Here is a 10,235-nt window from a genome sequence, read left to right as displayed (position 1 = left end):
GGGGGGGGGGGGGGGGGCAGCGCTGGAACGATTTGCCCGTACCTGGAAACACTCCCGTTGGCATGGGGGCCATCATAGGCATCATTAGTGGCCAGGGTTGCATGCCCCAGGCGGCAGGCAGCATGGGGGCCATCATTGATGCCGGTAGGTTGGTCGTGCCACCCACTTGCGATGAGGCCGGCGCGGATCTTGACAAGGGCCCAGCCTCAGTGACGTGGGTGGGCTGTACATCTCGCGAATCCTTCATGGCGTGTGGGCGGATCAGAGCGCGTTTGACTGGTGTACTTCCGTGGATGGGGGCGGAGGCAGCGTATGATCGCTTGCCAGAGGACGGTTTTGATGCCTATAGAGCAAACGCAGCGGCATGGCCATCCAGAGTGAGGATTACGCGTTAGCCTGATACGGCAGCTCGGCTGCCGTGCGAATAACCAGGTTCTTGTCTGATTGGTCATGTCCCTCAGAAACAACGTACGCGTCGGGCGCGGAGCACAGCATCTTCAAGGGCCCGTTGTTGTTCAGGGTTCATTTGAAAGACATGAATGTAGCCTGTTGGCTTAACAGTCAGGCTGGATTGAGCCATGATGGCCACGTCGGGCATCTCAGAGCGACAACGCTCAAACAAGTCCTGGCCATCATGATTGTGGCTCACACGTAATGCCTCGACGCCAACCGGCCGTGAGGTTTTCAAGATGGACTGTTCCTGCTGGCGCAGCCGATCAATGGCAGCGGTGGCTGATCGGGAAGTGCGTGCGCGGGTCCAGTATTCCGAGTCTGGGGTGCATGCACATGATTGTGATGGCAAGTGACAAGAATGAGTGGCCTGAGACGTAGGGCATGGCGCCGGGCACCACCAACACGGACACGGGGCATGTGTACAGACGTGTAGCGCTGTGCTCACACAAGACATAGGCAAACAGGCGGCAACCACAAAAAGGGCAACGCCAAATGCCTCGGGAGCTGCGGGGTAACGGAGCATCACGTACAGTCAGAGCAGGCTTCAATGATTTTGAGGGCGGCTAGTTGACTGTCGTTCAAAGCGCGTTCGTTAAGCGTCCAAAGGGCAGCCAGGCTTGATCGGTTGTCCTTGAAAAGGACAAAGGCACCTTGGCGCAGCGCCTTGCGAATCAATCGCTGAGAAAGAGGGAAGGCCCTTGTGAGCATTCAAGCAGAGGGGAAAGCGAGGTGATCTGGGACGGTCATGCAAGTTGACACGGAAGTGCCGACCTCTGTATCGCCGTTGGTTACTTCGTCCATCAAATTTCGGTGTACGTAGACAAACTCATAGATTTCTGCAAGCGAAAGAGTCTCCTCGGGAGCTGACTTGAGAGCGGCGGCAATGAGGACCGATATATTGACCTTGTCCATCTCTTTGCGATGCTCACGCAACGGGCAGGTCTGAGGCCGAAGAGGACGACCAATCGTCACGCGATGAATGAGTTGATTATGAGTGGTGGCGGTGTGCCGGGTAGAAGGCATCAAAGATGGCATCAGTGCGAGAGAAGAGCACGCCCGGGTCGCTCACCTTGTCGAGGTTGAGGGAGAATTTGGAGTGATCAAGCGGGGTATCGCGAGGTATGACGTGCCCATCATGGCTGTGATCGTGCTTCTCACTCTTGTGAACCTCGCCGTCGGTACCATTGGATACATCGTTGTGACTATCTACACCGGGGCGCGCGGCGCGCGCAGTTCGCCGCCCTCCGGGAAGGGAGGTCGCGAGGGATGGCCCGTTGCAGCTGTCGTTGGTGACACGCATGGTGGCTGGTCTGAACCAAGATGAATACAGCTTCCGACTAGGACAGCGTGGGATTGCCTGGCGCTGCCCAGGCCCGGCGCTGGCAAACCACCATGTCTCGGAGGGGAGTCCCCCACGTGGCGTCGAGAAAGAGGGGATGGGGCGGGGCGGAAGGCCAGAGATGGGGCAGGCTCGTGGCGAGGTTGCTAGATCGGAGAGCAGGAACAAATGAAAGATCGAGGAGAGAATGGCCAGGGGCAAGGGGACGTCGGGAAGGGCTGGGTGTGTATATCTGTTGCGAGCTTGAGACAAGACTCTTCAAATGGTCGGCAAAACTGATGGAAAATCTATCGGACGCCGGACGCGGCGGAATGCGTTCGTGAAAAGGAAGGTGTTTGGTTTAAGGTACTTGGGCAGCGAGGAGGAAGAAGGCACGTATACACAAAAAATGGAATGCGAGAGGGAGGGGATCAAGTGGGGGGAACGAGAAGAGAAGCAAGGGTGCGCACAAATACGAAATTGGCAGCGAGAGGTGTGTTTGAATCGCAACGGAAGGGTTCAGAGTGGAAACGCAACAGGGAAAGTGAGCCAGCAAGCGGCGGGGGCGAGATGGTCAAGAAGCAACAGACGTCGTCGAGTGGTCCCCGAGAAACCATCCGTTGAGAAAAGGGAGACAGGACATTAAAGAGAAAAGCCGTGGCGGTCGAGGGGCGCGACAGCGTTGAGGAGGAGGTTGTTGGGACGCAAAAGGTGATTCTTGACAATTTGTGACCAGCCCCTTCGGCCCATCAGTCACAAACAGAGTCACGGGTTGCGTTTCAGCCATGGGAATGTGGGCTTGACGCGTCGGTGGCCCAATGGGACGGAGAGGTCGAGGTGATCACACATACACGCACGCACGCACGCACGCACGCACGCACGCACGCACGCAAAACACAGATGCACGAGAAATTTGATGAAGGATGGTGTGTTTGTGTGGAAGGTTTGCGTGTGGGAAAGCAAAAGAAAGAGATGTAGACCCAAAAGAGCAGCAGATGAAACAAAAGAGAAAGAGGAGAAGACACAGAAGAAGAAGAAGAAGAAGAAGAAGAAAAAACAGTTTTGTGTGTAAAAGTGAGAGAAAGAGAGAGAGAGAGAGACACACACACACACAAAAAAGAAAGAAACGCCTGGGAACAACAACTTGAGCATGGGAACGATGTCTTGAGCACCCATCAACGGCGAGGCCGCGGTAATGTTTGAAGCGACGACACAAAGGCAGTGACCTTCCGACAGCAACGAATGCTCAACGTCAAGAAGTATGGTTGGATGCCAACGGCACCAAAGATCAAGGGGACAGAGAGGAGGGAGAGAAGAGCGAGCGAGCGAGTTTTGTGTGTCTGACGACAGGGGATCCTGGCCGAATGATGTCGCGGGGTTTACCTCCGCTATAAGAGTCAAGCGAGCTACGCGACGGTGACCGTGACGCGCAGAGTGGGGCTGTGGTGCCAAGCACGGAATGCACGACGAGGCGCTGTTGCTTGGTCAGCAGGATGCTCTGCACGCCTTGGTGCACAGAGGCACGGTTTTTGATTCCAAACGAGGGGATGTGCGAGGGAGCACCGGCTGAGGGCGACGAGATAATGCATGAGCCAGAAGCCTGAAGTATACGGGAGCGAGGCAGGAAGGCGACAGGCAAAAGCAAGAGATGGAGAGCAATTGATGGAAACGGACAGACGCAGCGAGGAGGAAGAGGAGGAGATGAAGAGGAACAAGCAGAAGAGGAACAAGCAGAAGAGGAACAGGGCCTGCCCCGTCGTGGACGAGGGTACCTCGAGACGGCAGGTCTGGCCACCAACGCAAACTGAATGGCCCGGGTCGAGGCGGCACATCAGAAAATGACCAAGGACATTGCACGTTACATGCCACTCACACTATTGGTCTGGCCGTGCACCTTGTAACAGCTGAGTAAAGAATGCACACTGCCACAGGCGGGGTAGCGGTCACCGATGCCAGGGCCAGCGACCCGAAAACACGGCGAGGACGGCGTGAAGCGATTGGCCACAGAGATGCTGAAAAGAGAGAGAGTGGGTGAGAGAGAGAGAGAAAACGAGCAAGCAAACAACAAAGACGAGAAAGAGAGAGATTGAGAGAGATTGAGAGAGTTTGAGGGAGTTTGAGGGAGTTTGAGGGAGATTGAGAGAGATTGAGAGAGATTGAGAGAGATTGAGAGAGATTGAGAGAGTTTGAGAGAGATTGAGAGAGTTTGAGAGAGATTGAGAGAGTTTGAGAGAGTTTGAGAGAGTTTGAGAGAGATTGAGAGAGATTGAGAGAGATTGAGAGAGTTTGAGAGAGTTTGAGGGAGTTTGAGAGGGACAGTATTTGAGAGTTAGGGATCGAGAGAGATGAGGCTGTTTGAGAGACAGAGCGGGACTTTCGAGGATATTGAGAGAGACTGCCACACGTTAAACTTTCTCTTGAGCCCCACCAAGAGTGGAGACTGACCCATACGACAATGCCAAGAGGGGGTGTGGTAAGGTCCGCAACGTTTCTTCGGATTTGAATGCAGTGTGTGTCTACCAGGCGATGAGGGCATCGAGGAGCAGGCAACGTTGCGTGAACCCAGGCTTTGGATCGACGTGGGCATGGAATTCCAAGCAATCATGAACGTGTCTGCCCCCTAGAAAACCTTGTGTGTGTGTGTGTGTGTGTCCTGTGTTCTTTCCCTTGTCTCTTCGGAGGGCGCAAACCAGCAACGCTCAACAAGAAGGCGCCATGGGCAGATCAGTTGAACCCGGACTTTTTCTTGCTGTTGACCTTTTCTTCAGGAGCATCAGAGCACCCCAACGACATGAGAGTTTGAGAGAGTTTGAGAGAGAGAGAGTTTGAGAGAGTTTGAGAGAGTTTGAGAGAGAGAGAGAGAGAGAGAGGAGAGAGTTTGAGAGAGAGAGAGAGAGTTTGAGAGAGAGGGAGAGAGAGAGAGAGAGAGAAAGAGAGAGAGAGAGACACGAAGCTGGTTTGGGTTAACCTCGTAGGGCATCGGGAAGGGGATTTGAGCCTCAAAGCTTCACGAGTGTAATGTTGAACATTTTGCCGGATGTACGCAAGAAGTCGCCGCCGTGACGGCGCAACTCCAACATCTCGGGATGCTTGGGAGCTGACAGCGGAACACATGAAGAAGAACATACGTTGTAACCAGAAGTAAAGAACAGCTACTCAAAACAGCAGGTGAGATGGGGGATCAGATGGATGGGCCAAGCCAAAAACGACAACAGGCCTCTCACGCACAGGGTATGTCTTAGCCTCTGACTTATCTTGTCCTCACCCTGAAACCTCGAGCCCATGACCCACAAACGTTACCTCAAAATCGAGGACATTTGGGCAGATCACTTCCTGAACAACGCTTTGCCAGTTGTATCATCATCAGCCACAATTGACCTCCTTTTCGAGGAGGGCTTCGCGCTTCTCGATGGGGTAATGCAACCAACTCCACGAGTTGTTGGCTGGTCAGTCAACTTGTGAATCTCTTTGACCAAGTAGCAACTCTAAAGGTGGGTTGGGACATTTCTATCAGAGAAAGGCCGCTCTTGTTTTAACCCAAGCATGTGTTTGGGACACATGAGGCCGGAAGCGGGGGTGAAGTTGTCCATTGCGTTGCCGTTTGCGGCCGAAATGCCTTGCCTCACAGCCCCAACTTGACTCGATCCACCAAAAAAGAAAGCAAAAAGCACACACTCGTTTTTGGGTTTGAGCCCAGAACATAGTTGGGGGGCCCGGAGAATTTGGGTCTCAACCCAACTCTGCTCCCAAAAAAGTTGGGGAGTGGTTGTTATTCAGGCTCTTACGTTTCCACACTCAAAACTACATGTTGCAGTTGGCCCCAACCTGCACCACCACCAACTGCAAATGCAAGACACAACCACACCGTTGTTTGGCCTCAATCGGTCCCACACCCATACCCACATGACTAAAAGAAAACGTTCACCACACTGGCGTCCTGCTGTCATACGTTCCTTTTGGTCGCTAGTAACAATCCACCCTATCCCCTCCTCTCCGTGTTTCCCCTTTTTAAACGCTAGAGTGCCTTGGCTTGGTGCGAGCTCGACGCACCTGACGACTCGGCGCATTTTTTTTTCAAGTTATTCTTCCAGGTGCCGCACTCTATCGCTTCACCCTTCATTGTGTCTTGGTTCCCAACGAGTTTGTTCCTTGGACCACCTGCGCTTTGGTCTGGTGGGCCCCCTTTTGCCCGTGTCGGGTTTTGCTGCCGCTGCCACTCTTGGTGGCCCCTTGTCCCCTTCTTCCGTTCACGACAAGGCGCGTCTGCTGCGTCGCCGTCAGTTTGTGAACAACGGGCCTCTTCGGCTTGCTGTCTTTCCTTTTGGTTTGATATTGTTTGGATTTGGGTCAGCGGTTGGCCTGCCGTGGCACCGAACAGCATGATGAATCCATGGGCAGCCACCAAGATTCTCAACTCGGCCTCCACCTCAGCTGGCAGCTCGCGCAAAGGGTCGGAGGAGGAGGAGAACGGCTCGGATGTAGCCGCCTCACCCTCGGCCTCCCCCAAGCGGCTCCTGCATCCGGCGCGGATGGCGCGCAGCCACGTCGCGCGTACAACTCATCACAAGCTTTCTCAACAATCGCAGCAGTCGCCTGCCGATTTGTCTGGTATGTTGGCCTCCCCACAAGGTCCCTCGCCCTTGCTTCTCGCCCACGACCAGGAGCGCCGAGCCATGTTGGACTTGCAAGATGATAGCTGCTCCGAGCCAGAGACACCCGACGAGCCGCTCTCGTCCAGCACACTGCAAACACCTTTCCCGTTTCCCACCACCATGCGAAATGGCCGCCGCTCCCCCGTGAAACACGGGCTCAAGTCAGATGATGAGACAGAAGGCGAGGACGTCTCCAACCAACCCGATTCGATTGTCGCCAATGTGCGGCGTATCCGTGTGCGAGTCGCAGCTCGGCGTCAACGCTTGCAAAACCGCCACCCGACAGCAGAGAGCAGCGATGAGGATGAGCCGGAGGCATTTGATGCCAAGTCCTCTCAATCGGGGCTCCCTGTGCCACGCTTTCTTTGCCCCCGAGCCACGTCCAACCCTGCTCTTCTCAGTCCCATCGCGCGGTCCCACTCCAAGCGCGCTCCGCAGGCATGTGGGCGTACCACGCTCAAGCGTGCTTCGGTGCAGTGCTTGCGCGAAGCAACCTCGACCCAACTGCAGGCGTTAATCTCTCATGACGAGGCAGATGAGGATACCGACCTCGAGCCGACTCAAACTGACTCCACTGACCAGAATATTCAGTTTCACCGCCTGGACCAGACGCACACGGCCACGGTCGCCATGTCCAACCCTGATGAACTGGATCCGAGTCTGAACAACAACCGTCTCATGTCCATGGACCTTTCTTCCGCCTCGAGTCAATCCCCAGCCCCGGCCGAATCGCTTGGCAGCTGGCCGGAATCCTCGACACTGGCCCAGCTCATGAGCGTGTCTGCTGGTACCGTAGCCGAGGATAAGCCCTATGGGTCTTCGGCGGTGGCTGTGTTGCGCCCGTGCTTGAAGCGAGCCTCCCAGGATACGCCCACTTCATCGGCCTCTCCCTCACGCCCGGCCAGTCCACCCGAGACATCCAAGACTTCGAATGCGCACAGTCTGCGCGAATGGATGACGCTCGCGCAGATGGCCAGCCTTTCAACCTCGATGCGATCAACGCTTCAGGCGGGTTCCACCTCGACCCCCGTTCCCTCTGACAATCAACCAGCTGATCCCGTTGCGAATCGCCGCGCAACCATGGGTGTGCGTGTTGCCCGTCTGACGGGTGGCATCCGCTCTAGCCTGCTGTGAACATATACAGGCCAGACCCTCTTCATCTCGCTCTCTGGTTGCAAGTCTTACGAGATGGCGTCTCCGCTCTTGTCTTTTGATGTTTATTTTTAACGTACCATAATCGACTCCGAACCCGTGCGAACGTGGTGCTCGCCAAGCCCATGACGCCGATGACCCCCCCTTCTTTTTTTTATGTTTTTCTTTTTCTTATCAACTAACCCTCTGTATCATGAGGATGATGAATTTTGATTGGTTTTGAGAGTGTGCCGTGCTAACTGTAAAGCTAAAAGCTTCAACTGCGACAGCTTCGAACCTTTTATTCTTCAGGACGTTTTCTTGATGTGATTTACCAGACATGTGCCCGTGTACCCGCGGCTGAAATCGAAACACTGTCCTTATCCTTCCTCTTCTGCCTGCTCAATGGTCCGCTTGTTTGTGAAAGCAGCCACATTTTCTCCAGTTCCCTGCCTGCCTGGCAAATTGCAAGGGCGTCATTCCTTTCAGATGGCACACACGTGCCTCCCCGTGGTTCAGTTGCTGACTTGACACAATCGCTACTTTTGGTCGAGTCCTTCCTGTTAGGCCATGACGAAAGTGCGTAACACCCTGCGCACATACGCACACGTCAACGCATCGTGCAGAATACACTACCAAGTGTCATTATACCGGCCATCCCACGGTGCTACCAAACGGCAAGAATTTATTTCCATACGCGTTGGAGCAACGTGTATGAAACAAGTGCTACGTGTGCGAAAGCTTGCCGATGCTGATGCATGTACATCTGCGATGCTGGCTGTCGCGAAACGGCGTCAAGACCTGTTGGGACATCGCTCAATGTACGCACCAATGCGTGCGAATCTCGTCGGTCGCGGCACCGCCTTCCTGCCCCAACGGTCCCACTCGCCAGCCTCCGACCCGCAAGGCCCTCACAAGTCACATCTCGAGGTGAGAGACTCGCCGCATGCCCGCCCTTGCTGGTCCCAAGCGCACGCAGTCTTCCTTTTTTGATTGTGCGCCAGTCATCATTCCAACCATTCAACCTTGATGGGTGTACATTCTCTCTCTTGTTCTGGTGTGTTGGTGCTGTGTCCGCCGATCGTGTACAACGCAAGTCATACGCCACGTTCTGCTGTATAGGCACTGATGACATGGATCATGTCCTGGCTGCTCATTCGCGCCCCCAATGTGTCGAGCTCGTGCCGACTACTCCCAACAGAACTGCTTTGGCCCAAGTGCATCAGTCGCCACACTTTGTGTCAAATCCAGGATCTGATTTCACGGCCAGTCAGTCTTCTTCAACCAGACCAACCAGAATTGTGGCCTCATTCATCCATGTCAAAGCACGTTCAAGGCAACAGCTGGGCGAGGCAAGGGCACGCCAGAGGAAAGATAAAAACATAAAAGGGTGAGCGCAAAGGAAGGGGCGGGTTCAGCAGCAGCGGATGGCAGCCGCTCAGGTCCAAAAGGGGTGTGACCTCATCTTCGCACCCAAGATGAGGAAAGAAGAAGACACCGAAAGAGAAAGACATCAATACCCCAAACCCACCATCACACACTTCTTGGGTTTTGAGCCAACCTTTTGTTGCACGCACATCCCCTCTTTCACCCCATTGAGAAGCCCTTCCACCCCCAAATGCCCCAGCCCACACCTGTCATCTGTCTTTCCACACAATACCTTTGATCTTTGCCACACACACACACATGCCCGCTTGTGGGGTTTGAGTGTAGCCACACACACCACCACACAATACCTAAGCTGATGGTGATGGATGATGCTGCGGCAATAATGTGTGTGTGTGTGTGTGTGTCCCTACGATGTCTTGGGGCCGGTGGTTGGTATTTTCCTCTTGCAGGTAACAACAACACACCTCGGCTCTCTCTTTTGATCGTCTCTCTCTCTCTCTCTCTCTCTCTCTCTCTCTGTTTCTCTCTTGTGTCGCTCGCGTTTGCTCGTGTGGCGGCGGCGGCGGCGGCAGTGGTGGTGGCGGTGAGTGTTGTGCATCTCTGGATCAATCATTTTGTATTTGCACGGCATCATCGCCCTCCCTGCAGCTCTTACACACAAACACACATCCTCAACCATGTAAACCCACACAAGCAAAGGCTGGCTGCCACATCACAAGCACCCAGAAGACTGCTGGCACACCCCTCTCCTGCTCCCTCCCTTGTTATTTCGTGTGTGCCGTATTGGCGTGAACCGGGCGCGCATGCTTTTGGCAGCCTCGCCGCGTGCATCCCCGTCTCTAGGCTGTCCTGTCTCCATTGTGGCATCTCTGCCGTTGTGACCTCAGCCTGCTCCCGCGTCCTCCATCCGTTCTTGTTCACCTCCAATCCCCATTATCATCATCACCATCGCCATCACACACACCCATCATTACCCGCGCGCTCGCTCGCCCGCTCGCCCGCTGTGCCTGAGCCATCCCTGGCGTTTCCAGATCGTGCCACCCATGCGTCGTCCATGCGTCGTCCACCCGTGCATACAGCACACAAACCAAAACACACTCGATGCTCTGTTTCCCTGCTACATAACCCAAGGTTCTGCCCTGTTTCGTGTCTTTCCTGTCGCTTTCTTGCTTTCCTCTTTGATCGGAGCTCTTCTATCACTTCTTGTCACTTTACGTTGTTTCCATTTCTTTTCTTGATGTGTTTTTGTTTCCGTCCTGCTGTATTCGTTTGGCAGCGCATCGCACCTGGTC

The 10,235-nt window shown here is 54.6% G+C and overlaps 2 protein-coding genes across 2 annotated transcripts in view; one reads left to right on the top strand and one right to left on the bottom strand.

Moving 5' to 3' along the window:
* MONBRDRAFT_8492 (uncharacterized protein) overlaps nucleotides 1-5,088 on the bottom strand; it is a gene marked incomplete at both ends in the record, with an annotated part of 5,972 nt that extends 884 nt beyond the window's left edge. The window contains 8 exons of the mRNA XM_001746012.1: nucleotides 43-188; nucleotides 473-771; nucleotides 984-1,131; nucleotides 1,225-1,395; nucleotides 1,523-1,695; nucleotides 3,155-3,371; nucleotides 3,645-3,783; nucleotides 5,072-5,088. Coding sequence (XP_001746064.1) covers nucleotides 43-188; nucleotides 473-771; nucleotides 984-1,131; nucleotides 1,225-1,395; nucleotides 1,523-1,695; nucleotides 3,155-3,371; nucleotides 3,645-3,783; nucleotides 5,072-5,088 — 1,310 coding nt within the window. The remainder of the gene's footprint in view (nucleotides 1-42; nucleotides 189-472; nucleotides 772-983; nucleotides 1,132-1,224; nucleotides 1,396-1,522; nucleotides 1,696-3,154; nucleotides 3,372-3,644; nucleotides 3,784-5,071) is intronic.
* Nucleotides 5,089-6,022: 934 nt separating this feature from the next.
* Nucleotides 6,023-7,557, top strand: MONBRDRAFT_37197 (uncharacterized protein; the record flags this gene model as incomplete). Its single annotated transcript, XM_001746159.1, has 1 exon — nucleotides 6,023-7,557. Exon 1 carries the CDS (start codon nucleotides 6,151-6,153, stop codon nucleotides 7,555-7,557), a length of 1,407 nt encoding a protein of 468 aa, XP_001746211.1. The 5' UTR covers nucleotides 6,023-6,150.
* Between the last annotated feature and the right edge of the window lie 2,678 nt (nucleotides 7,558-10,235).

This window comes from Monosiga brevicollis, genomic scaffold, assembly GCF_000002865.3.
Source record: "Monosiga brevicollis MX1 MONBRscaffold_11 genomic scaffold, whole genome shotgun sequence".
NCBI lineage: Eukaryota > Choanoflagellata > Craspedida > Salpingoecidae > Monosiga > Monosiga brevicollis.
This window is presented reverse-complemented; position numbering and strand designations above follow the sequence as displayed.